This window comes from Heptranchias perlo, chromosome 35 (genome assembly GCF_035084215.1).
Source record: "Heptranchias perlo isolate sHepPer1 chromosome 35, sHepPer1.hap1, whole genome shotgun sequence".
NCBI classification, from domain to species: domain Eukaryota; kingdom Metazoa; phylum Chordata; class Chondrichthyes; order Hexanchiformes; family Hexanchidae; genus Heptranchias; species Heptranchias perlo.
The window spans coordinates 18,166,332-18,194,295 of record NC_090359.1 but is presented as its reverse complement, the minus strand read 5'-3'; the positions used below and the strand labels follow the sequence as shown (position 1 = coordinate 18,194,295).

General features: G+C 45.3%; 1 protein-coding gene across 2 annotated transcripts in view; it reads left to right on the top strand.

Annotated features, from left to right (window-relative positions):
- Positions 1–19,502, top strand: part of LOC137302379 (misshapen-like kinase 1) — a 202,284-nt gene extending 182,782 nt beyond the window's left edge. For both annotated transcript variants that reach the window (XM_067972004.1, XM_067972003.1), the window contains exons 27-31: positions 729–829; positions 2,221–2,370; positions 4,374–4,533; positions 5,629–5,768; positions 7,048–19,502. In XM_067972004.1, the coding sequence (XP_067828105.1) occupies positions 729–829; positions 2,221–2,370; positions 4,374–4,533; positions 5,629–5,768; positions 7,048–7,131 (635 nt within the window). In that variant the 3' untranslated portion in view covers positions 7,132–19,502. The remainder of the gene's footprint in view (positions 1–728; positions 830–2,220; positions 2,371–4,373; positions 4,534–5,628; positions 5,769–7,047) is intronic.
- Positions 19,503–27,964: the final 8,462 nt, after the last annotated feature.

Below are 27,964 nucleotides of genomic sequence, written 5' to 3'. Positions count from 1 at the left end.
TTGTGTTCAATTCTGGGCACCACACTTTAGGAAGAATGTCAAGGCCTTAGAGGGAATGCAGAAGAGATTTACTGGAATGGTACCTGGGATGAGGGACTTCAGTTCTGTGGAGAGATTGGAAAAGCTGCGGTTGTTCCCCTTGGAACAAAGCAGGCTAGGAGGAGATTTGATAGAGGTGTTCAAAATCATGAAGAGTTTTGATAGAGTAAATAAGGAGCCATTGTTTCCAGTGGCAGAATAGTCGGTAACCTGAGGACACAGATTTAAGGTGATCAACAAAAGAGCCAGAGGGGAGATGAGGAACAATTTTTTTACGCATTGAGTTGTAATGATCTGAATTGCACTACCTGTAAGGGTGTTGGAAGCAGATTCAATCGTAACTTTCAAAAGGGAATTAGATAAATACTTGAAGGGGAAAAAAATTATAGGGCAATGGGGAAAGAGCAGGGGAATGGGACTAGTTGGATAGCTCTTTCAAAAGACCCAGCACAGGCATGATGGGCTGAATGGCTGCCTCCTCTGCTGTACCAAACTATGATATGGTGTGCCCTGCTGTGATTTATTGAACATTCTGAACTCATCCCATTATTTTTCCTACTCAAAAGACGAGGCTAAATCAGAATGCAGACTTTTCCCTGGCAGCATGCGATTGGATTTCACGTCTTCAGAGCTTTGACTTAACGGGAGACAAGTGGAATAACCTTTGTAATGTGATGTTTTCTTCGCAGTGAAATATGAGAGGATCAAGTTCCTGGTTATTGCTCTGAAGAACTCCGTTGAAGTCTACGCCTGGGCCCCAAAACCTTACCACAAGTTCATGGCATTCAAGGTCGAGTTTTGTTTTGTAGATTCCCCTATAATAACCTTTACCCTAATAGTAACAGGTGAAATGCAGCATTTTAGTATTCCAAATTGCGTCATTAACCCAAACTGATGATTCCCTGCCCAACTGGTAGGGAATCTGTTTCCTCTTGAGCTTATGACACTTTCATTATGCAGTTCGCACCTGTTTACTTGGTGAGTGGGAATGTAGTCTGAGTGTGAATCCCTCAGGGTGGTAACACCTTTCCTCTCCCTATAAACACTGTCCCAATGTAGTAGGGGTTTGCATGAATTTTACTTGTTGCAGGAACAAACCCGTCCCTGATGATGGTTCAGGCCACTTCTCACCTCCAGCTCCCATTGTAATCAGTGAAGCTGCTTCAGGGCGCAGGTGGGATGCTGCCATACTTTGGTCCCCGCCACAATCTCCATTCTCTAGCCACCGACTCTATCCCTCTCCCTGGCCTCTGTCTGAAGCTGAACCAGACTGTTCGCAACCTCGGCAACCTGTTTGATCCTGAGCTGAGCTTCCGACCCCATAATCCCCTCCGTTACCAAAACCGCCTACTTCCACCTCTGCAACATCGCCCATCACCTCCCCTGCCTCAGCTCATCTGCTGCTGAAACCCTCCATTTGTTACCTCTAAACTGGACTATTCCAATGCTCTCCTGGTTGGCCTCGCACCTTCCATCCTCCGTAAACTTGACTCATCCAAAACCCTGCTATTTGTATTCTAACTCGCATCAAGTCCCGTTCACCCATCGCCCCCGTGCTTGCTGACCTACATTGAGTCCCGGTCCGGGAATGCCTCGATTTTAAAATTCTCATCTTTGTTTTCAAATCCCTCTATGGCCTCGTCCCTCCCTTAACCTCTCCACCTCTCTCTCCTCCTTTAAGTTGTTCCTTATAACCTACCTCTTTGACCAAGCTTATGTCCAAGACCAAGATCTGCCCTAATATCTCCTTATGTGGCTCGGTGTCAATTTTTGTTTGCTAATTGCTCCTGTGAAGCGCCTTGGGATGTTTTTATTACGTTAAAGGCGTTGTATAAATGCAAGTTGTTGTTGCTGTAACTCTGTTCCCAGAACAGCTTGGGGAAGGGAATGGAGAGGTGAATTGGTGTCTCCAGGAGGCTGCAAATACTGCCCGATGGTAGTTATTTCCTAATGGGTATGAGGCAGTGGTCGGGGTTTTCTGTTTTTGCACTTGCCAGCCTGTGATTTAAAGTGAATGGTGTATCATCATGGGCTGGCGAGCGCAGATTTGGAAAATCCTTTAATTCTGTGATTAGAGAAGTGCCCTTAATTAAATCAGTGTACACTCAGCACCATTTGAATGTATTTAATTGTTGAAAAATATGCTGGAGAAAATTTCAAATCTTTCTATTTGCTTTTCAGTCATTCACAGATCTGCCTCACAGACCGTCATTGGTTGACTTGACAGTAGAAGAAGGTCAGAGATTAAAGGTTATATATGGATCTAGTACCGGCTTTCATGCGGTCGATGTGGATTCTGGAAACACCTATGATATTTACATCCCAGTGCATGTGAGTTTTAAGGAGTTTATATTTATTTCCTCTCCATTGATTTCAAACCACACAGGGATATAGGAACAGGAGGAGGCCATTCAACCCCTTGAGCCTGTTCCATCATTCATTTAGATCATGGCTGATCTGTATCTTAACTCCACTTACCTGCCTTGGTTCCATAATCTTTAATACCCTCGCCTAATAAAAATCTATCAATCTCAGTTTTGAAATTTTCAATTGACCCCCAGTCTCAACAGCTTTTTGGGGGAGAGAGTTCCATATTTCCACTCCCCTTTATGTGAAGAAATGCTTCCGGACATCTCCCCTGAATGGCCTGGCTCTAATTTTAACGTTATGCCCCCTTGTTCTGGACGTCCCCACCAGAGGAAATAGTTTCTTTCTATTTACTCTATCATTTCCTTTAATCATCTTGAACACCTCAATCAGATCACCCTTTAATCTTCTATAATCGAGGGAATACAAGCCTAGTCTATGCAACCTGTCCTCATAATTTAACCCTTTTAGCCCCAGTACCATTCTGGTGAATCTGCACTGCACCCCCTCCAAGACCAATATATCCTTCCTGAGGTGCGGTACCCAGAACTGAATGCAGTACTCCAGAAGGGGTCTAACTAGAGCTTTATATAACTGTAGCATAACTTGCACCCCTTTGTATTTCAGCGCATAGAGAGTGCTTTCTATGGATCAGGATTGTGTTTTGTTGGACTCGTCACAAGGTTTCCTCCTCCTTGCTGTCCTGTTGGTTGAGAGAGCAGTATAGTTTAGGGGATGGTCTTCTCCATCATCACTGTCAGTGGCACTCTTGTAATTGATGCATTGCAGACACGCATGCACCTCACTGACAGCGACTGTCAGCCTTGTGGGCTCCTGCGGGGATGTGCGTAGATTATAGCAGCCAAAGTAGGTGTTCCAGTTGCTGTTATGCGAGTAGCTGGTTGCACTTAACATCTGGGGTGGGGACATAGTCGTGCTCAGCGATGATGCCCCTCATGGATGAATAGCTTGTGGTCCTTTGTGTCCGAGCTCTCTCGTGAGGGATGACCACTGGGAGAGATGCTGCAGGATATCTGGACTCTGTTGAACCATACGTCAGCAAGGAGCGGAGGGAATTGGGGGAACAAAATGGTGTCCTTTGGGACAGGCCTTCAAATCAGTGACGACCGGGGGAATTAACGTCTTTGTCTCTTTCTGTTGGTGTAAGAGTTTGGCACTAAGTTGCGAGTCTGATCTGAGATGCTATCATGGGAAGTATAGAAATGCCATTCCTCAGCACTGATACTTCTTCTCCACTTCCCCCTGCCCACGAAGAAAGAGAAAAACCTGGCATTTTCTCCCTCCTAACTATCAAGCAGAAATAGTTAAAATGACACAATCCAGTATATTAGCTCAACATTTGCAGCGTGAGCATTATTAGGATCTATTGTGTTGCGTTCAGTTTTGGCCACCAAAGCCCGGGCAAGATATATTGGCCTTGGAAGGGGTACAGTGCAGATTCACCAGAATTATATCAGGGCTTGAAGGGTTAATTTATTAGGACAAGTTGCGTAAACTTAGCTTGTGTTCCCTTGAATCTAGAAGGTTGAGGGGTGATCTAATTGAGGTGTTTAAAATGATAAAGGGAATCGATATGGTTGATGCAGAGAAACTATTTTCTCTAATGGGAGAATCCAGAACAAGGGGGTATAATCTTAAAATTAGAGCCGGCCACTTAGGGGTAAATTAGCAAGCACTTTTTAACACAAAGGGCAGTGGAAATTTGGAACTTGCTCCCCCAAAAGAATGTGGATGCTGGGGGTCAATTGAAATTTTCAAAACTGGGATCAGTAGATTTTTGTTAGGTGAGGGTATCGGGATATGGGTCAAAGGTGGGTAAATGGAGTTCAGGTATAAATCAGCTATGGTCTAATAGGATGGCGGAACAAGTTTGATGGGCTGAATGGCTTACTCCTTTCCTACATGCACTTGTTCTACCTCCTGAACCTTTTGGTTTCTCTGTCTAGATTCAGACCCACATAGTGCCTCATGCCATTGTAATTCTACCAAACACTGCTGGAATGGAAATGCTTCTGTGCTATGAAGATGAAGGAGTTTATGTGAACACCTACGGTCGCATCACCAAGGATGTGGTCTTGCAGTGGGGTGAGATGCCGACCTCTGTTGGTAAGTTGTCCACAAAATGTGGTGTGTCTTTGTGAACTTTCTCCAGTGCTTTTTTCTGTCACTGTCCATTTATTCCTCAAGGCGGCAGGGAGACTGTACCTGTCCCGAAGGGCCATTGTATGAGGCTTGCCGATGAGTGTCAGCCGATCCCAGTCCTATTCACGCTGGACATCCACACGCAAGCTGTTCAAGCAGAAGTTGTTGGATCGCACCAAATCCAGTTCATCCATCATCCCCTGTGCTCGTTGACCTACATTAGCTCCTGGTCCGGCGATGCCTCGATTTTAAAGTTCTCATCCTTGTTTTCAAATCCCTCCATGGCCCCGCCCCTTCCTATCTCTGTAACCTCCTCCACCCCTACAACCCTCCGAGATCTCTGCGCTCCTCCAATTCTGGCCTCTTGCCCGTCCCCGATTTTAATTGCTCTACCATTGGTGGCCGTGCCTTCAGCTGCCTAGACCCTGAGGTCTGGAATTCCCTCCTTTAAACCTCTTTTTTTCCTGTAAGACGCTCCTTAAAGCCTATCTCTTTGAACAAGCTTTTGGTCACCTGTCCTAATATCTCCTTATGTGACTTGGTGTCAGATTTTGTTTGATAATCACTCCTGTGAAGCGCCTTCAAGCTACGTTAAAGGTGCTATATAAATGCAAGTTGTTATTGATATTGACCCACTCCCCCACCAACACTAGTTCTCGAGCTGAGAGCAGGGTTTATAGATTTTGCAACGCTGTTAATGGCCTCACAGTAGTGATAGCCTCTTCTGAGCACCTAATGGAGAAGCAAGTAGGGAGATCCTGGCATCTCCCTTCCCTCAGCAGTACAGCCAAGTTTAGATCAGGAGTGCTATCTATGTTCGAGTCTTGCCACCCGAACGAATCTTGTAGCGGTCGCCAATGTACTGCTCCCCCAAGGGGCAAGTTACTCCACCCCCACACCCCTCACAGATAGATTCAGTCTTAACTAAATGAATACTGACTGACCTGCAGGTAGATGATGCAGCAGTCCTGTGACCAGTACCTTTAAGGTTCGGTATCCATCACTGAATGGACCTCCTCCTATAACTCACGTGTAACTCTGCATTGTGTCTTTATACAGCGTACATCTGCTCGAACCAGATAATGGGTTGGGGGGAGAAGGCAATCGAAATCCGCTCTGTAGAAACGGGTCACCTCGATGGAGTTTTCATGCACAAAAGAGCACAGCGGCTAAAATTCCTGTGTGAACGGAACGATAAGGTAATGTGCGATATTGTGGGTCACACACCGCCTTTATGTAGAATTGAAATGATCGGATGGCTCTGTTGGTAAAGGCAGCGTGTGACTGGCCCTTAGAAACTAGGAAGGTCTCTGGTTCGATCCCATCGAAGCTACTGCAGTACGCGTCGGCACCATCAGGAAAGAGTAGTAATTGTATCAGTTGAAGATAAACATTATTTAGTTTGTAGAAATTTGAGAGGAGAGACGAGTAAAACTCTCCAGCCCAACAAACTCAAATACCGGCTTTTGACCAAACAGTTGTGCTGACCATGGCGAAAGCTAGAGTTTGTTTCTCCCATTCTTACCAGAAGATGATTCTGAATGGGGGTCATGTTGATATTGGGGGGGGGGGAGGTGGGGGGGAAGTGGGGAGAGGGGTGCTGCCTCCTACATGGGCCCAAATGCGTCATGGTTCCACCAATGATTTGATTTCCCCACTTAAGTTGACTCCTTGCTCCCACACGGGTCGGTCAAGGCAGTGGGCTGGTTCAGCTCATTAATGCTGCTGTCTGGTCGACATATAAGCCACTGCATTTCAGCAATCTGAGACTTCTGTCTCCTTTTCCAGCTAGGGGCAAAAGATTGCATAGATTCTTTGCTGTTTTGCCGGCTTCCACGCAACATGATTCAGTCCGGAAAACTGTTTCCCTTTATCCTTTTCTGCATCCCCCTCCCCCAACCCAGAAGTGCAAGTGTTGGTTGCGACTGGGATAATTGAGTCAATCCCATAGTATTTACATCAGCTGGGGCTGACTTACTGTTTCTTCTCATTCACGAATAATGATGGACAGGAAAAGACACTCTGGTCCATCCAACCTGTCCCACACAATTGTGATACCTTGTGTATCACACTATGTACAGTCTCTAACCCACCCCACACCATGTGATCTCCTGGGAGAGGCGAGAAAACAGATTTAAAAACCCAAGCCAATTTGGGGAAAGAAACCTGGGAAATTCCTCTCCGATCCCTTTGGTGATCGAGACTCGCCCAGGAGATCACACTGGCCCTGATAATTCTATGCACTACATCACCTACCTTTTCTAAGTGGCGATCTCCACTCCAGCCAAAACAGGTGCTGCTCTCGCTTGAAGGAATTCAGCGAATTGGCGTCGACCCCGCGAGCCGGCAGCCTGTTCCAGAGTAATGGAATGGGAGCGAGGATTAGGGACTTACACTGAAGCAACAAGAAACAAATGCAATACCTTGTTTGTGAAAGTTTATTCTACCCGTCTCATTACTTCCCTTTGATTCCCGCAGGTATTTTTTGCCTCAGTCCGTTCAGGAGGAAGCAGTCAAGTTTATTTCATGACATTAAATAGGAACACAATCATGAACTGGTAAAAGGGACATCATGTTGGACTACTGAAGTGTTGGATACTGTAAATAAGTATGATGGTGCGTTTTGTAGATCAGAGATTTAAACGGGATATAAAAGGCCTTGGAAAGGTTTCTGTGGAACTCGCAGTGGATCTCGTGCCTCAAAAGACATTGTCAATGAAGCTGTTTCATTTCAATTATTGTTTTCCTTTCCCTTTTTCTGGAGAACGAATTTGACAGCTTGGCTGCGGTCACGTGACCTACCCAGCATGCTTTTCTCTTTGGAAGCTACGGCTGCTTCTGATTGATGATGGAGCACATGGATGAGGTGGGGAGGGTAAAGACTAATGGTCAGAAGTGATTGGAAATGAGCCGCTATTCTAGTTGGGTAGTGAGTACCAAATACTACCAACTGACTTGGTTATTGTGAACTAACCTGTGCCGTTCCAGGCCAATTTGCAAGAACCGGCAGTCGGGAAAACCTGGTTTGAGCCCAGACTGGTAGTTCAGCTGTTTGTTTTTGTTGCTTATTTTAGAGTAGAACTGAGGTTTAAAAAATAGTTTTTCAACTTCCTTTCATAAACCCAAACTGATTGCACACAAAGGAAATGGTTGGTGTTCAGTCACATCTTATTGGGACACTGAAAGGTGTGGGGTTCTTCATTGCTGATTTGAGGGACCATTCAGCTCAATTAGGGATCATTTCTCCCTCAGGTAAAGTAGTTTTAGGGTGAGGGTGGGGAAAGACTGTATAAGCATCACAGTGTGCTATTTGCATTAAACTCTCATCTCAAAATGTCTCCAAGGTGTGTTTGACAATATTGGACTGCACATCCAGTCTGAACCTAATTGAGGAGAGTCCAGAGCATTCGATGCACTTTTCAATCTCTGGTTGTTGTCTCCCCCCTCATCCTCTTGCCTGCCTATAAATTCTGGCAAAGATCATTCACATGTACATCCACTGGCCTCTCTCTCGATTTTGAGACCTATTAGTACAGATGAGAGCAGCAAAATGTGAAAAGCACAAGATCGCTGTAACAGAGTGCCCTCACGGTGCATTTCAGGTCATTCAAACAGTATGTTTCTCCTGTGATTTCACTGTTTTTGCAGTTTTTTTTCTCATTCCATAGCCTCTCTTAAATTGACATACACATGTGCTTGCAGGACCATTGTACACTGTAACCATGGAGACTGACAGCTCAAGGCAGTCCCACTTGAATCTCAAAAAAGTGGAGGTTGAAAAGCAGATTGTATGTTCCAGGTGTATGTGGGACAAGAACCCAGAGGCGGGACCTTCTGTCATTGTGATTCAATCGTTGCTACGTTGTCAACAGTGTACTGGTTGTGAGATGGTTAGCCTACTCTCCAATACACTCTTGTTCACACTGCTCCCTTGCAGGCAAACAAGGGTGTCCAGACACCGTTTCCTCTTATTTCACCCGTTTTAGTTTCTAAATCGAGCAAAGCTTCGTAAGAATCTTCAAGAGAAAGTAGACATTTACCATTTGGTTCATTTTCTGTTTGTGCTTGGTTATCATCGTATTGATATCAGATGGACCAGCTCCCTCAAGGGAGGCCGAATGTCTTTAAACCCAAGCACTACCTCATTTGTGAAGCTGATGGTTGTAACATCAGATCATTGCATAAATTCTGTGGCGCCCCACTCCTGAAGGCCCGGGGATTTCAACTGCATTACAAAGCCATTTTTTAAAACCGGTGCGAGCAGTACCCCAATATATGCCTGTCTGCTGCTAATTAGAATCATTGCCCAGGAACTTGTGAAGCCCTGACTGACGATGCATTGTGTAGGGAGATGACGAGAGAAGTCTGGGAGATAGAGAATAACCTTGCTGCTTTTAAGGTGTAATTGGATCATTGAATTAGATCACTTATAAGGGGTGGAGAAGGGAGAAAACTGTAAAAATGTTATTATTTTCTGCTGAAAGTTTTCAAGAATTTTTTTCCCACCTCTTTGGAGTAGTGGAATTTGTTCTCAAGAAATGATCACCTCCATTTTTCGACAAAGCACATGGATTGTTTTTCTTAAAGGAGGTTGGGGGGGGGGGGGAAGACAGGAAGAAATAAGCAGCATGTAGGTGATCCCTGTGAAATGGAACAGCATGTTTGAGATTAGCCATTAAAAGGGGAGAATGTTACCACAGAAGCTCTAGACTCTCTCCAGTTGAGTCTTGCCGGTTGCCTTTTATAAGGCAAGATGTGCTGGCTGAAAGTTTTAAACTTAGTAATAAATGCTTCCCCTGCAGCTTTTCCATAAGGAAGTGTCTGATCTCTTTTTCGTGCATTGTTTACTGTCCAGCCACTGTAGCTCACTGTTGTAATAAAGGAAGAGGAGTAGGCCATTCGGCCCCTCGAATGTGTTCTGCCATTCTATTAGAACAGAGCCCAACTGTACCTCAACTCCATTCCCCCGCCTTTGCTCTGTATCCCTCGAGACATTTGCTCTTGCAGATTTTCTGCGTTCGTCTGTTCCTTTGATTGTGGATGAGCATGCTGATCCGATTTCTGTCTCCATCCATTAATGCGCCTTTCCATTGAAATTTATGATTCCGTCAGCCCACCTCAATCACTGGATTGAGCAGCCTCGAGAATGATTTGAGTTTTTGCTTCCACTGCCCCACGCAGATACTGATCAATACTTGGGAAAGATTGGAGTTATTGGATGTCCGTCACGATGTGGCTGAAGTATGGAAGAGTGCAGTTTATTTGATGTGTGGGTTTGGGGTGGTCTGAAGTCATATTTTCAGCTCTTTAATGCTTTTAGTTTGACTCGGCTCAGTTTACTGCTGTCATCAACTGGAGGGTTGGGAATCATCTGCTTCCACACTCTGAAAAATCGACTGCACACTGGTGGAGGTGATTGGTTAGTACAGGTGTCAGCGTAACATGTCTAAGGGAGCTTTATTCCATTTGCTATTTCCCAAAGGACCAAGCTCGTGGGGCTAGAAGATGGGACATTTTAATTTGGACAGAAATACTGTTTCTGGAATGAGGGGAAAGTGAACTATTTTTGTGTGGATTGAATTTTTAAGTTTGTTTCCAATGACGGTAAGTGGCCATGGAAAAGCTGCAATCCACAGCTTGAGACTTAAGTTTAGTTTCAAATCAATGCTACCTTGCCCCAGCTATGGACTTGTTTCCATGTTTGCTGTAAATTGTATTTTGCTGCTGTTATTTGGCTAGATAACTGACTTGCTTGGTTTTGTCAGAAAATTCTATTGATTGGGGTATTACTAAACTAGATTAACTTTTTTTTAACTAAAGTCGCAGCGAACTTGTTTTTTTGCCAAGTTCTGATCTGTGCTCCTGTCTAGCGGGAGTACACAGTGGTGCATTGCTTGCATTCAATAAGTTTGTCTGGAGCTCATGTACACATGTTTTGAATTTCTTCTTTAATACTGCATTGAAGCTAGTAAAATGTTATAATGGAATAAAATTGATTTTGAAAAAATCTAATTGCAGTGAGCTTTAGCAATAGATCCCTCGGCAACCTGTGTCCAGGGAATGTCCTTCACTGCAAAGCTGTAGCCACAGTGTCTGCTCGAGCCCAGCCTGATATCCATGGCTGTTAAATGTGTCTGAATTAGTCACTACGCTTTCCACTGAAGGGGTGATGTTATGTCGTTTTACGGTGGGCTTAGTTTCTGCAACAGCCCATCAGTCACGGAGCAAAGTTTACATTGCAGCAGACTTTCAATTGCAGTTTTCTGGGTTCTACATTTGATTGACCATATATTTCAATGTAGTTCCATCGCTGATTCTATACCCAGGGCAGCACAAAGACTGAAGCACACTGGATCTTGATGACCCTTTGCTATAGCTGCCCTGTTGGCATGTTGGAGGAGCAGGGTCAGGTAGCATGAATGGGGAACACCAGTTCAATTTTTTTCACTTCCTGGGCCATTCTTGCGCGATCCGATGGATGGCTCAGAACGAGCTTCAATAGACCTAGGAGCACCTCAATCAGCTCCTCAGTGCTAACATAGGAACTGGGAGAAAAGGGGTAATCGGGAGTATTTGTACTTCTTTCTCCTCCTTTTACTCCCTCCCCCAAGCCTGGTGAGGAATGGGACAGCAGGCTTGATTGAGACGTGATTGATCAGTTTGACAAGTGGGGTTGAGCGGTTGATTTAACGCAGATACCCAAAGATGGATGGTTCTTGCACTGACTAGAGATAAAATGCATTTTCTGTCTCCAAAGATTTTAAGTTACTAGTCGATCTTTCGTGGAGTTGCGCCCTGGGCTTCAAGGCTAATATAATCTTACAGTGAAGCTTCAGGAGGGCTGGGGTTAATTTGACCAGGGTGTGCCGATGTAATTCAGTCCCTATTTTAAATTCAAATATCCTGTCCTTATTTTCATATATTTCCATTCTAAATTCCTACAGAAACTGCCTATGTAAACTTGTCACACTGTAATTACACCCTCCTGCCAGTGGAGGTGCTGCAGCTCTTTTAAATGTGGACCTAAGAATTTATAATGGGAAAAGTTGACTAGAAGTGTGAAGAGATGTGAGATTTTCAACATCGATACATTTTTTTTTTATTCGTTCATGGGATCTGGGCGTCGCTGACGAGGCCAACATTTATTGCCCATCCCCAATTGCACTCGAGAAGGTGGTGGTGAGCCGCCTTCTTGAACTGCTGCAGTCCGTGTGGTGAAGGTTCTACCACAGTGCTGTTCGGAAGGGAGTTCCAGGATTTTATGTATATGTGTGTGTGTGTATATATATGTGTATGTATATATATATATATGTGTACATATATATATTATATATATATATATATATAATCCTTGAGTTCCATTCCCATTTCTATTGCAGCCGTTGATATGCACAGCAGTCGATCACATTAACTGGCAGTGACTGCGATGCCTCATGTACACTCACTGCAAATATTAAAGTGAACCCATGTGCTTTGGAAGTCTTTTCTTGGTCAGTTCAAATTGGAATTTTCCCAAGGTGCGCACCGTGAGATGTGCATATTTCTCCAGTTCATAGATTGTCCTCGGTACAGTAGGAGGTGGATTCTTCCTCGTGGGGAAGCACCTCAATCAAAAAAAAAAGATATTTTCCATTTTCCACTGGCCCTGAATTTAGACAACTGATTTCTGCTTGTGATTCAGATTTGAAAAGCAGGTCTTGGACTCACTATGTTAGTGGGTCTTTAAACACCCCCGCCCAGCAATGCTATAAAATTGGGGAGGAGGGCTAAAACATTTACTGTGGAACAGCAACTTGTATAATGCATCGCTCTATCAATGTGCTAATGAGTCATCTGCACCAAATGGAATGTGATTTCAGAGAGGAGAGCACTGCAGCAGGAGTCAGCACTGTCTCTTTAAACCAGTTGTGACACTGACTCCATAACATGGGGATCTCATTAGAATTTGTGACCTGCTTCAGAACAAAATAAATGAAAAATACAACAAAAAAAAATCATAAATCAGCTTTCGGGCTAAGTCTCCAAAATGGCTGCTAACTTACTTTACCAAAATATGTTAACAGCCATTTTAAAACATACGATACCACAAAGGCTGAGCTGTAATACACTCTACCTACAGGTTACATTTCTGGCTAAACAATGATTAAATCAGAAAAAAAAAAATCACAAATGAAGTTTTCTGTTGCTTTCATTTTACTTTTCTTTGAAACTTGAGTCTTGTAAATAGACTGAGCAATGATCTTTTCCGTCCATTCATTTGGAAAGGGGAGGGGGTGGAATTGAGAAGACTGACCTCAATTGAAATGGGGCATTTGCTGGTGTGAATGTTGGGCCTAGCATCAGGCCTCGTTGGCGTCATCTTATCCCTGTACCTCCCTTTACATTTCACATCTTCACCCCACAATGCTCTGATGTGCCATGTCACAAACCCCTACAGTATATTTGAGGCCAGACAGTGAAATGCAAGAGCTTTGCAGTGATCAGTGTTTAGAACTGCCTATAATTTAGGGTTGCCAACTCAGGCTGGACATATTCCTGAAGGTTTCATCACAAGACCTCATGCCTCCAACTGCCCTGCCCAGTCTAACAGCCTTTCTTCCCATCTCCAATATTTTTTATGTCTAATAAACAAGTATTCAACGGGAAAAAAAAAATCACAATTTTTTTAATGCACCTAAAAATGTTCTCCTGGATTTGCTTGCAGCAGAGTCCAAGAGATTAATCTTTAATTCCTGGAGATTCCAGGGCAATCCTGGAGGGTTGGCAACCCTACTGTAATTTAGGGACTTTATTTCCCTCACACTATTGGAGGGTGGTGGGGTGGGGAAATCTGCCCCCGTGATTGTCATGTTCGGTAGCAACACCTGTTTGTACGGAGTACCATGGCAACGGGCGATTCCGCTGCAATGTAATAACATCTTGCCACCTGCAGGGAGTGCTGGTGTCAGCATTTGTTTCTGCCTGACTGTACCCGTACAATTCACGACCTGCGATGTCTGTGATTACCGTTCTGTCTAACTCGGTATCAAAATCAAGGCTCATCATTTATAGTTGGGCCTTTTCTCCTCCGCTTGAGAAACCCTACAGCTTTGACTCAAAGAGGATGTGTTCCATTGAAAAGAAAATCTTTTTTCTTTACTCGTGTAAATAGTTTTGTATGTTAGCATATATTTTGGGGTCAAAGTGAAGTGTGAAATAAGTTTTTCTTTTTGCAAAAAAAAAGGCATTAAGACAATCGGAACGAGGGTGAGTTTGGATACTGTATGTACTCGCATGTAGGTCTCACGTACATTAAAGATCTGAAGGTTTGATAAGGATGAGGGGGTCAATGTTACCTCTGCTACCCTAAATGTTGGTGTATTTGGCTGGAGATGATCACGTTTTTCTCAATTTATTTCCTTAAAGGAGAAGGTAATGGAGGCCAAAAGATTTTTACTGGTTAATAATTCAAGTGCTCTCTTTTTCCAACCACATCGGGTGACACAGGTCATTAGTTCACAGTGAATATTAAGTCACACACTGTTCTATTACACGGGATCTCTATTTTTGTAAGTTGGTCAGTTTTTCTGTGAGAACCAGTGGCCTTGCCCTGAATATACAAAAGCTATTGCCTAAAGTCAGGGCCACAGGTGTTTGCAAACTGAATAAGTCACATTCTGTTTTTCTTGCTTCGGATGAAGGGATTTTTGCCCATGTTTTGGGGATCGCATTCTGCGGTTCCATCCATTTTCTCCTATGAAATCTGCGAACTGGTGCTCTTGAATTAGCACTGCTGGTTTATGCCAGCCAAATTCTGGTTCTGTTGCTAAAGGGCTTCAGGATTCCCAAGGCCTTCTCTGTAGGCCTCAACTTGCTGTTTCTTTCCTTGAAGTAGGGGTCCCTCTCAACAACAGCTGGGGCACAGGGTCGTCTGTTGATGCTGCTGAGTGCTGTATAGTTGGACTGCGTATCTGCCGACCAAGAGGCCTACATCTCACTTTTGTATCTGTTCCTTGCTTTCCTGATCTTCAGCTGGGAACATGGCGAGAAGCTCAGGGTGGACTTGAAGTAGTAAATTTAAAGATTACTTTCTTTTTCTATCTTTGTGGGTACGTAGAGAGAAGTGTTGTACACTTGCCCTTAGTTGTTTGTTTTCTCCTTTTGCATCTTGACGCCCTCTTCAAAGATCCATCGCCAGGTATCCAGTATGTACAAAATAACGGGGTGGTTAGCATGCTACATGGGAACACGGTAGATGTCACAATGACATTAACACATGGACAGAGCTCCAAGAAGTTTATGTAAAGCTCAGAATTCAACACTGCACTGCCGATTTGTGCACCAACCAAAGTACTGCTCTCCGTATTTCACCTGTTGGTTTCAGAATCGCTGGCAGGCTACCTATTTGTAGACTGCTGCAGTTCTTGAAATGAAAAATCAAAAGTGCACTTAGAAATCTGTGGATGAACCACACCAAAAGATTTTGGGAAGAATTTGAATATAATCTGTCACCCATTTTGATGTCAACCAGCAGGGTTGTTATTAAATATTGGAGCATGTTATCAATGGGAATTTCTTGATGCTAAAATATCAATGATGAGTGCCTTCTTTCCTTCCTCTACCCCATCCGTGCCCCCAACAATATTCCAACGCTCTGCCACTAAGAGTCAGGCTAGTGTATGAGATGTGTAATAATTGCTGCACGTGAGATTGCACAAACGGGATGGCTTCTCTCTCCAGTCTGCTGATGAACATAGTCTTGACTCTGTAGATGCTTGAGGGCTGTGGTCTGTGGCCACAGAGTTGGGATGTCGACTGTCTGAACTGCTCTGATAGATCATGTTTCTCATTTTATTTCATAGGTAGGCTTTAGTTAGGTATTCCAGCCATGATTATTCATTTTTATGGCAGCTACCTACTTTACTTTTAGCTATGTATATTGACCCACATGCCTGGCCTAGACATCCAAGGAAAACTGCTCACTGTCGCTTATCCTCTCTCAGCGAGAAAAGTTCAGATGCGCTAAAGACATTGATTCCAGGATCACTTTATCAAAAGCCCAATGGGAGGTGTGTTTGTAGCAAGGGCACAACTACCAAGTGTTGTCCTTCATCCTCCACCTCCCCAAAAGAAATTCTTAATCATGACCACCAAGTGAACTAAACCACGCCTGTGGAAAATTTTTTGAATTTCCTCCCTGGGACAGAGGTTTCAAGATCTGAACCATGTTGGATGTGAAGACGGGTTACAAGAATTTAGGGGCCGTTGCGATGGTCGTTTGGATGAAGATACTATTGAGTGTTGGGCTGAGCAATGTAGGCCAATCTGTGCCCAGTCAGGCAGCAAAAAGGGTTCTACAATTGGCCTGGGTGTCCCAGGGCTAGTTAGAAGGGTTAAAATTAGTCATAGTATCGGATTCCTTTTCTCTCGATCAGGTCAAGGATTAAGCAAGACACTGTAGTTATTTTCTAACTTTAAATAATTAAATTTGACATACAATACAGTTTTTACTAGAAAGAAAGTAATAGCTTTTCATACAACCTTTTTCTTGTGAGTACAATTCAGGACAAAGAATTGATTAAGTTCTTTGTTCTTGAGAGAAAAAGGAGGTCCCTCTTCTGCGCCGTCTTGTCCTGACATCTCATTTGGTTCTCCTGAAACCCCTCGTAGAATGGTTTCCTTTCAAATCTGCTTGTTTGACCATCATACCATATATGGATTGTTTTAAACGCTAAAGTATCTCTTACCAGTTTGCAGGTCTTGCTTCCTTATCTCTGCAACTGTCGGCATTGTTTCTTCTTATCAGTTACTCAGGTTTTATAGCCTACCAAGGCTCCATCTAGTCTTGCTGACACACTTCTTTCTCTCTCAAAACATCCTGGACAATAAGCAAAGACCATTATGCATCCTGATTTTGGTCAAGCTGAGAGTTCTGTGTTCTTTTACCAAGTAATCGAGGGTTTCAAGTCCATTATTTTAGTCGTCTTTAAAAACAAGTATCAAAAGTCCATATTGAGAAGTTCAAAATCCTTCAATGGTTCCCATTCCCAGTTGATGTCCAGTGATCCCGAGGGCATCGAGGGATGATGGGATCTAGTTTGACTGTGCTGATCCCCTGGTAGTGATTAGCCTGCCAGCTCTTGATATCTATTACATAGAATTACATAAAATTTACAGCACAAAAACCGACCATTTGGCCCAACTGGTCTATGCCAGTGTTAATGCTCCACACGCGCCTCCACCTATCCCTCTTCATCTAACCCTATCAGTATAACCTATTCCTTTCTCCATCATGTGTTTATCTAGCTTCCCCTTAAATGCATCTGTTCTAGTCACCTCAACTGCTCCTTGTGGTAGTGGGTTCCACATGCTAACCACTCTCTGGGTAAAGAAGTTCATCCTGAATTCCCAATTGGATTTATTGGTGACTATCTTGTATTTAAGGCTCTAGTTTTGGCTCTCACATGAATAATCACATGGACATGGTGCTGGAGGGTAACCAGGAACTGAAGACATTGGACCCCAGTAAGGAGTAGCACTTTCAGGAAGGGGAGGGAGAAAAGTAAACGCCATTACATGGAGGTTATGTGTTGTTTCTTCATTTTCACACCTCAGGTAATGAGGCAGACAAAATATGAGTGGAAGACTTGCCCAGGGGGTCTCTTGAATGCACCACCTTAGATCACAAATACAAGAGCAACACTGGCAGAGATAGAGATTGTCCGTCTCTTGCTTGTGTTCTGACTGGGGATGGAAACAAATGAACAATCCATTTTTTTTAAGGAGCTAATATTAAATATGAACAGTTTGAAAATCTCTAGCCTTCACGCCACTGGGCAAGCTTGTATATCAAAATTGACTGTTTGACTCTGAGACTTGGCGCCCAGTGTTAACCTGTATGCGAGTACGTAGAGTGCAACGATACATCGGCCTCCTTCGTAGCCATTTATGTGCAATCTAACGCTGTGGAGTCTTGTTTTTTTTTTGTTATTTAGTTCTAATTAATGTTTGCAAAAAAAAACCTGACAATCTTGTTCTTTTAAAACTGAATCGAATGCTTTTATTTGAAAGCCAGCGATGGGGGGGCTAACTACGGATTGTAGAGGGGTGATTGCATGCTGCAGAACCTTTGAGCTCCAATATCATTGGCAATACGGCTTCTTGTTTCTCAGATATCTTGGTGTCTTTGCAGTAAGGTAAACAAATTATTCTAGAACTGAACCAAACGTTGCTGGTATCTGTACAGTATGTTGTACCTGGGATGGACTGGTACTGGGATTTTCTGCCCTGGCCTTGCTATTTATTCGGGGATGGGTTGGGTACAGGGTGTCACTGACACAGCGAGGTTGAAAAGCCGGCAGGCTTTCTGGCTTGCCAGTTTGAAATGCTTCACACGGACCAATTTGTGGGAGGCCATTTTAATTTGTGCATCCAGAAAACAATATAGTCTCCCCACCACAGCGTCCAGTTATTTAAGTGATTCCAATGTCTTTGCTTCTACTGCCTTGTCCCAAATTTAATGACACATGTTAATCGCTGTTTATGTGTAAGATATTCCTGATATAAATCCTGAATTGGCCTTTTGCTCGATTGAACCCGTACCCTTTGTTATCCCATCCTGTAGTTTAAAATATTGTTCCCAGATTTGACTTCTACAAACTGTTTTTCTTTTGCCTCTGAGCTCCCACTTGGTCACCTCCCCCTCAAGGCTGAAGCACTCGAGTTGAAGCTTTACAGTATTAAAAATAGCTGAGGCCTGTATGGATTTGCTGTGGTTAATGGGACGTTGTAATGTCACTCTTGACCATCTAGACATATGTTGGCAGCAAGCTCCATCCCACACATTGCAGTTCCAAAACATGGAGAAACAATGGCGGAAAGATTAGGAGCTTGGGCCCAAATGACATTTCAGCATTTCGGCAAATAACTGGACTTAAATTAGAAAAAGAATGAATACTAAAACTAAAATGGAACGGCCCAAACAGGCTGCAGAGCTCGAATGACCCGAGAATCTTAAATTTGAGTAAGACTCTGGGTTGTGAGGAGTACAGGGACACTTGAGATCATTGCACCCTGTTGGTCAGGAGTGACGTTATTTTCCGAGCTATCGTAACACTCGTGTTTTAAATCAACCACATAGATGTAACCTGGCACTGTACTTATACATTGCTGATCTTGAAGGAATTTAAGAAGTTAAAATTACACCAAATTCCTTTGATCTTTTTCTTGCCTTCACTTCACTCCCCCCCCCCCCCCCCCAAACCCCCACCCCCATTGCCCAATCGAAAAACAAATCGCAGCAATTACTGTCTTGCAAGCCACAAATTCTTCCCAACATCTCCCCGTTAAGATATTCCGGATGGAGTTGTAATGGCCTAAAGGGAGCCCATTGCCTCCGATCACAGCAACGCAGGACCCGCTCTGCTCCAAGTACCAGTCTGTTTCCTTTTCAAACGTGGGTCAAATCATTTTTTTTAGAAATGTATTACTTGCCTTACGAGGGATTTTTAACTCTTTGTACCAGAGAACGAACCATTCCTCCTGCTTTTTGTTGTCTGAATTTAAGTTTGACCCATTTCCCAAGTGGCTGCAGGATGCTGGGGTTGCACAGCGAGATGAGCCTGTTTTTTTTTCTGCTGGTACTTATACTACAAAACTCACTGGCTGACGCCAATTCTGTTGGCGAGTTGGACTGCCGACTTAATCTGTGGCCACGTTGCATGGTTTGAAATTATTATGTCCCTTTTTGCGGCCCTTTCCAGTGAAGGGGCCAGTTGACTGCCACAAAACTAAAGCCCGTGATTCAAACCCAGGAGAGTTAAGAATCCCGTGTAAGACACTCCTTGTCTTCAATGAATGAATGTATCTTGTTTGACATAATTTATGGTTGGAAAGTTTTCTTTTTGTTGAAAAATAAATTCTGCCCTCTGACATCTGTTTGGGTGTTTAATGGATTGCTGGGATGTGTTTATTTACTGATTCAGTCCGTGAATTGAAAGTATCCTTCAGGATTAAGTGTTCTTGTCTTTAAATCCCTCTCGTCTTGCCCCTCCCGACTTCCATAGCCACCTCCAATCTCTATGTTCCTCTGACTCCAGCCTCTTGTGCAAACTCTACCCCTCTGTCCCCTGTCCCACTATTGGTGGCTGTGCCTTGAATTACTTTGCCAAAACTCTCCACCTCACTCCTCTCCTTTTGAAGATACTCCTTAAAGCACTCTTCTTGGACCAAGCCTTTGGCCACCCCTCCTAAATCTCTTTGGCTCGGTGTCTGATTTTTTTTTTTCTCTCCCCGCCCCCCCCCCCCCAACACCTTTGTGAAGAGCCTTGGGATGTTTTCTAGATTAAAGGCACTATCGAGTGGTTTTGATGCAGTCTTCGAGAGAGGGGTGGAGAGGCAGAGATTTGGGGAGGGAATTCCAGAGCTTAGGACCTAGACAGCTGAAGACTCGACTGCCAATGGTGGAGCGAAGGAGGTGGGTGATACACGAGGCCAGAATTGGAGGAAAGCAGAGTTATCGGAGGGCTGGAGGAGGTTACAGAGATGGTGAGGGGTGAGGCCACGGAGGGAGTTGAACACGAGGGTGACCATTTTAAATTTGGCTCCCATTCCAGCAACAATTCAATGTAGGTCAGCGAGCACAGGGGTGATGGGTGAACGGGACTTGGTGTGAGTTAGGATACCAGTAGCAGAGTTTTGAATCAGCTCAAGTTTATGGAGGGAGGAAGTTGGGAGGCCGGCCAGGAGAGCATTGGAATAGTCAAGTTTGGAGGTAACAAAAGCATGGATGAGGGTTTCAGCAACAGATGGGTTGAGGCAGGAGCTGAAATGGGAAATATTATGGAGGTGGAAGGTTGCGAACAGTCTGGTTCAGCCTCAGGCAGTGGTCAGGGAGGGGGATGGAGTCGGTGGCTAGGGAATGGAGTTTGTGCTGGGAACCTAACAATATTTAATTGGAGGAAATTTCGGCTCATCCAGGACTGGATGTTGCACAAGCAATCTGACAACACACGGGCAGTGGAGGGGTCGAGACAGGTGGTGGTGATGAGGTAGTGCTGGGTGTCATCAGCATACATATGGAATCTGATGTTTTTGAATAATGTCGCCAAGGGGCAGCATGTAGATGAGAAATAGGAGGGGGCCAAGGATAGATCCTTGGGCGATTCCAGAGGTAACTGTTCAGGGGCAGGAAGAGAAGCCATTGCAAGTGATTCTCTGGTTACAACTGAATGGATAAGAGTGGAACCAGGCGAGGGCAGTCCCACCCAGCTGGACAACAGAGGAGAGACGTTGGGGGAGGATGATGCGGTCAACCATGTCAAAGGCTGCAGACAGGTTGCAAAGGATGGAGGAGGGTTAGAGCACCAGAGTTACAGTCACATAGGATGTCATTTGTGACTTTGATTAGGGTCGTTTCAGTGCTGTGGCAGGTGCAGAAACCAGATTGGAGAGCTTTAAGTGTGGAGTTGTGGGAAAGCTGGGAATGGATTTGGGGATGAGATGAGAGTTCAGGGTTAGGGCGGAGGACCTTGGGGGGAAGCTAGGCTTGGTGGGCTGGGGAAGGGAGGGATGCGGTAGAGGCAGCTGAACGGATGATGATCCCAATCTTACTGACAAGTCCATGAGTAGTAATACAGAGACACACCAGTAGAGGGAGATAGAGGTGTAATTGAGCACAGTGATACAGAGAGACACACCAACAGAATTAAGGAAGTTATCGGTGTGACTAGAGTGCAGTGATACAGAGACACCAACGTACAGGTTTGGGCTGATAAGTGGCAAGTATCATTCGTGTGACACAAATGCCAGGCAATGACCATCTCCAACAAGAGAGAATCCAACCACCTCCCCATGACATTCAAATGGCAATACCCTTGCGAAATCCCCCACCATCAACATCCCGGGGGTCACCATTGACCAGCAACACAACTGGACCAGCCACATAAATGCTGTGACTACTCGAGCAGGTCAGAGGCTGGGTACTCCGCAGCGGGTAACTCACCTGACTCCCCAAATCCTTTCCATTGCCTACAAGGCACAAGGCAGGAGTGTGATGGAATACTCCCCACTTGCCTGGATGGGTGCAGCTGCAACAACACTCAAGAAGCTCAACACCATCCAGGAGAAAGCAGTCTGCGTGATCAGCCTATCCACCACCGTAAACATTCACTCCCTCCGCCACCAGGACACTGTGACTGCATATGTTCTGTATGTAGGATGCATTGCAGCAACTCGCCTAGGCTTCTTCGACAACACCTTCCAAACGCGTGACCGTTACCATCCAGAAAGACAAGGTGCATGGGAACACCATCGCCTCCAAGCTCCCCTTCAAGTCTCATACTATCCCGACTTGTACGTATATCGGCCATTCCGACCTCTCTGATCAGCAGCCTGAAGGAGGAAGACGGCTCAGTGACGTCTTCACAGACTGACATACTGAGGATCGGCAAATCCTTTTATGCTGAACTGTATGACGCAAAGCCCGCAGACAGCGTGGCCTCCCAGTCTTTCCTGTCCTCTATCACAGAAGTCTTGGAGGACAGGGAGCACGAGAGCATTGATCGGCCACTGACCTTGGACGAGTTGACCAAGGCCGCCCAGTCCTTTGAGAAGAGTAGAACTCCCGGAAGCGACAGCTTACAGGTCAAGCTGCACTCGGCTCTGTGGGACTGGATAAGCCGAGATCCACCGGAAGTGTACGTGGTTATGCTTCTGGCAGGCAGCATGTTAGAGTCCATAAGGAAAGGCATCATCACCCTCATCTACAAGCGAAAGGGGGAGAGGGAAGAAATCAGAAATTGGCGACCCATTTCCTTGCTAAATGTTGACTACAAGACTCATTGGCCATTGCCAACAGGCTCAAGTCTGCTCTGGAGCGGGTGATCCACCCGGATCACACCTGTATTGTACCTGGCAGGAAGATCTCTGATGGCCTTGCGCTGCTCAGGGATATGATCGCCTACGTGCAGGACAGAGGGGTGAACACCTGCCTCACCAGTCTGGACCAGGAGAAGGCCTTTGACAATATATCCCACACGTACATGATGGACGTAGTCTCCAAAATGGGTTTTGGGGAGGGAATCCATAATTGGATCCAACTGCTCTCCACGGATATCCGTAATGCAGTCCTACTTAACGGGTGGGAGTCAGAGTGCTTTCCGATCAGATTTGAGGTCCGCCAGGGCTGTCCTCTCTCCGCGTATGTTGTATCACGTTGTTTGCTGCGTCCATCAGGAAGGACGCAGGCATCAAGGAGGGTGACGATCCCAGGCAGTGGAAGCTCTCAGGTAAAGGCCTCGCTGTCCATGGATGACGTCACCGTCTTCTGTTCCAATCAGCGGTCGGCCCACAGGGACCCTCAACTCTTTTAAAAAGTACCTGGACCTGCACCTAAAGTGCTGTAAGCTGCAGGGCTACCGACTGGGTGCTGGAAGGTGGGATTAGAATGGGAACCTGGTTGTTCTCCGAGCCAGCGTGGACTCGATGGGCCGAATGGCCCCCTTCTATGCTGTGTCTTGTCTATGGTTCTATGATGGGCATTTGGGATCAGGGGCCAGAGTGAACCGAAGAAAGAGCAAGGCCATGTAACTTGGCAGGTGGGAGACCTGATCCTTTGTCCCCTTTACCGTCAGATCCGACTACCTGAAAGTGCTGGGGATCTGGTTTGGGGGGCCCCTGGCCTGCTCCAAGAACTGGGAGGAGAGGATCGCCAAGGCTAAACAGAAGCTTGGTATGTGGGTGGGGCGATCCCTCTCCATAACCGGCAGGAACCTGGTGGTAAGGTGTGAGGTACTCACGGTGTTGCTCTACGTGGCCAGGGTCTGGCCTATTCCCCACAGCTCTGCCATCGCAGTCACCCTGAGCTGTTTTCCACTTTGGAGGACCAAGGTAGAACTCGTTTGCGGGGTATTCATGTAAAAGCCTCCAGAAAAAGGGTAGAGGGGGTGGGGGAAAGCATCCCCAACGTTGCTCTGGTACTGATGGCCACTTATGGGGATGTATGGCTGCCTCAGGCTGTGTAAAGCCCCAGTACACAAACACCAAGTGTCACTACATGCTGAGTTTCTACCTGTCCAACACGCTGAGAAGGCTGGGTCTGGCCACGCTGGCCGAACAGGCACAGGACATCTCGTCCAGCTGGACTGTTCCCTCCCCCCTCACCGCCACCCCACTTGTCCCAGGTGGAGAAGTTCCTGAGGAGTAACCCCTTCCACCACAAGGCTGTCAGTTTGTCGACACGAAACGTTCTGAGAGGCTGGACTCGATTGGGCTTTTCCCCGATCAGACGGTCGATGCCATTTGGCAGAATGTCTCGTTGCCGGAATTGACCAACAAGCATCAGGATGTCGCCTGGATGATGGTGAGAAAGGCCCTCCCAATGCAGTCCTTCCTACATGCACAGAATCTCAGCACCACCGCAAGCTACCCTCGAGGCTGCCGCAGGGATGACACTGTCATCCACCTCCTGATGGACTGCCCTTTCGCGCAGAGGGTGTGGAGAGAGTTGCGTTGGTACCTGACCCGGTTCATCCCCAACAGCTCGGTAAGACAGGACACTGTTCCCCGGGACACACAGAGACAGATATCACCTGTGGCTGGAAGACCATCAACTCGGTGAAGGAGGCCCTTTGGTCCACCCGAAACCTGCTGGTCTTCCAGCTGAAGGAGCTGTCCACGACTGAGTGTTGCCGACTGGCACACTCTAAGGCCTAGGAGTACCTGCTGCAGGACGCACTGAAGTGAGCTGCGGCCTACGCAAAGGCTCTATGGGGAAAGGCCACCCCACCTTGTATTGTACAGAATGTATTAGAAAATATGTACTGTGTTTTTAAAATTGTAACAATGAGATCGTAGTGTGTACGATCTGTACTATATTGCTTTGAAATGCTGTGCTGTATTTTGTGCCCTATATTTGAACTGTGTGTATCTTTAAATTTTATGAAATAAAGTATATTTTGAAATTTAAAAAAAGTTCCTTCATCGTCACTGGGTCAAAATCCTGGAACTCCCTACCTCATAGTTCTGTGGGAGAACCTTCACCACACGGATTGCAGCGATTCAAGAAGGCGGCTCACCACCACCTTCTCAAGGGGCAACTAGCTGTGGGCAATAAATGCTAGCCTCGCCAATGATGCCCATATCCCAAGAATGAATTAATACATTTTTTTAAAAATAGGTTTCCTAGTTCCTTTACCCCCTTTAAAATTGTACCATTGAGTTTATATTATCTCTCCTCATTTTTCCTTCCAAATTGCATCACTTCTAAAGATCCTGGTTTTCCATAGTCTGTAACAGACTCGTCTTGTTTTTGGGTTGTTTCTGTATCAAAAGGCATTTTTACGTGGACATGTTATTAGCTTGGCTCATAACGCATTACCAGGAGGACAGGTGGACTGCCTTTAGTCTGGTTCCTACCTTTTGATCTGTTGGCTTGGGTGGCCCGACCTGGAGTTATACTCCTGTCAGCATAGCTCTCGGGGCATAGGAACATTTGGGCCTTCCCATCACAAGGTACACTCCCGAGGGAGGTACAGCCCTGAAGCACAGTTCAGTGTTTATTCAGTGTTTGGTTTACTCTGTGTTAGCTGTGGCACTCTCTCCTCTGAGTCAGAAGGTTGTGGGTTCAAGTCCCATTATAGAGATTTGAGCACAAAATCTACACTGACACTCCAGGAGAGTGCTGCATTGTCGGAGGTGCTGCCTTTCGGATGAGATGTTAAACCGAGGCCCTGTCTGCCCTCTCAGCTGGATGTAAAAGGTCCCACGACCACTATTTTTCATAGAAGAGCCAAGGCGTTATCCCCAGTGTTCTGGCCAATATTCATCCCTCAACCAACATCACTGAAACAGATTATCTGGTCATTATCAAATGACTGTGGGAGCTTGCTGTGTGCAAATTGGCTGCCACGTTTCCTACATTACAACAGTGACTACACTTCAAAAATACTTAATTGGCTGTGAAGAGCTTTGGGACGTCCTGAGGTCATGAAAAGCGCTATATAAATGCAAGTCTTTCTTTTATTCTATGCTAGCAGATCTCCCATGGCATTGTTCACAATAAATCGGAGGATGCACTGTTGTTTCATAATATGAGCTTTGTACGAAGTAACACATAATGTGTTATTCTGCGGTACCACAGGCTGATGGAATACAGGTTCATGTCCACTATTCATCATACAACAAGGTTTACCTAACACCTTTAACACAGCAAAACATCCCAAGGTACTTCACAAAGAAGAAGATCAAAGTTCAAATTGGGGAAAAAAACTCGAGGAGCTAACCAGGGGCATAGGCGACGAGGAAGGTTTTGAGCTTGTGAAGACAGAGGAAGGATATATTGGCCTTGGAGGGAGTGCAGTGTAGATGTACTAGAATGATACCTGGACTCCAGGGTTAAATTGCGAGGAGAGATTGCACAAACTAGGGTTGTATTCCCTGGAATTTAGAAAATTAAGGGGTGATTTGATCAAAGTCTTCAAGATATTAAGGGGAACTGATAGGGTCGATAGAGAGAAACTGTGACCTGATAGAAGTCTGTAAAATTATGAAGGGGTTTGATAGGGTAGACGTGGAGAAAATGTTTCCACTTGTGGGGAGTCTAAAATTAGGGGTCATAAATATAAGATAGTGACTAATAAATCCAATAAGGAATTCAGGAGAAACTTCTTCAGCCAGAGTGGTTAGGATGTGGAACTTGCTACCACATAGAGTAGTTGAGGCAACTAGCATTGATGCATTTAAAGGGCAGCTAGATAAATACATGAGAAAGGAATAGAAGGATATACTGATAAAATTAGATGAAGTAAAATGGGAGGAGGCAGAATGGCCTGTTTCTGTGCTGTAAATTATAAATAATTCTGTGTAATACCATTGCCCACATGAATGAGTTTTATTTTGGATGAAGTTTGGGCTCCTCGAGGGGGGAGGATGTCGGTGTTGGGCAGTGGAACTCTTGCACATTTTGTTACCCAATGCCCAACCTCAAGTACCCCCCAGGTTAGGTACAGTGCAGTCAGCTGTGGGATAAAGCCCACTTTATTCTACCCCACCCTCGGTAAACCCACCCCCACTACACCAGGGCGGCATTTCCCACTTCCACATCATCCACCCTTATGATCTTTCTGTGTAAGATTGCTAATGTTGTGGCAGTTGCTGTCACAGACAGGGGAGGTTGTGAGGTATCTACAGCCTTGCATTTAATTGTGAAGTAGGACCATATATAACAACAGTCACAGCCCTTCAGAAAGTAATTAATTGTGTCATGTGCTTTGAGATGTTTCAATGTAATAAGGCACAATCTCAATGCATGTATCATCATATCTGTTGGGAGAGTCAACAGGACCTCTATTGGATAGCCAATCCGAGGGATCTAGCCCATCTGAGGAACCTGGCTCTCCCATAGGACCTAGTTGATCCGAGGGACCTAATTCATCCAGAGGATCCAGCTCATCTGAGGGATCTAGCCCATCTGAGGTACCTGGCTCATCCAAACGATCTACCTCGTCTGAGGGATCTAGCCCATCCAAAGAACCTAGCCCACCCAAAGGATCTAGCTTATCCGAGAGACCTGGTTCATCCAAAGGACCGAGCTCATCTGAGGGACCTGGTCCATCCAAAGGATCTAGCTCATCTGAGGAATCCAGCCAATCCAAAGGATGCAACCCATCCAAAGAATCTAGCCCATCCAAAGGATCTAGCTCATCTAAAGGACTTAGTTCATCCAAGGAACGAGCTCATCTGAAGGATGTAGTCCATTGGAACATAAGAACATAAGAACATAAGAAATTGGAGCAGGAGTAGGCCAATCGGCCCCTCGAGCCTGCTCCGCCATTCAATAAGATCATGGCTGATCTGATCCCAACCACAAATCTAAAGAACACAAGAAGTCGGAGCAGGACCCGGCCACATAGCCCCTGGGCCCTCTCCGCCACCCACAGGGCATTGACCGATCCGAACTCAGCTTCATGTCCAATTTCCTGCCCGCTCCCCATAACCCCTAATTCCCTTTACTTCTAGGAAACTGTCTATTTCTGTTTTAAATTTATCTAATGATGTAGCTTCCACAGCTTCCTGGGGCAGCAAATTCCACAGACCTACCACCCTCTGAGTGAAGAAGTTTCTCCTCATCTCAGTTTTGAAAGAGCAGCCCCTTATTCTAAGATTATGCCCCCTAGTTCTAGTTTCACCCATCTTTGGGAACATCCTTACTGCATCCACCCGATCAAGACCCTTCACAATCTTATATGTTTCAATAAGATCGCCTCTCATTCTTCTGAACTCCAATGAGTAGAGTCCCAATCTACTCAACCTCTCCTCATATGTCCGCCCCCTCATCCCCGGGATTAACCGAGTGAACCTTCTTTGTACTGCCTCGAGAGCAAGTATGTCTTTTCTTAAGTATGGAGACCAAAACTGT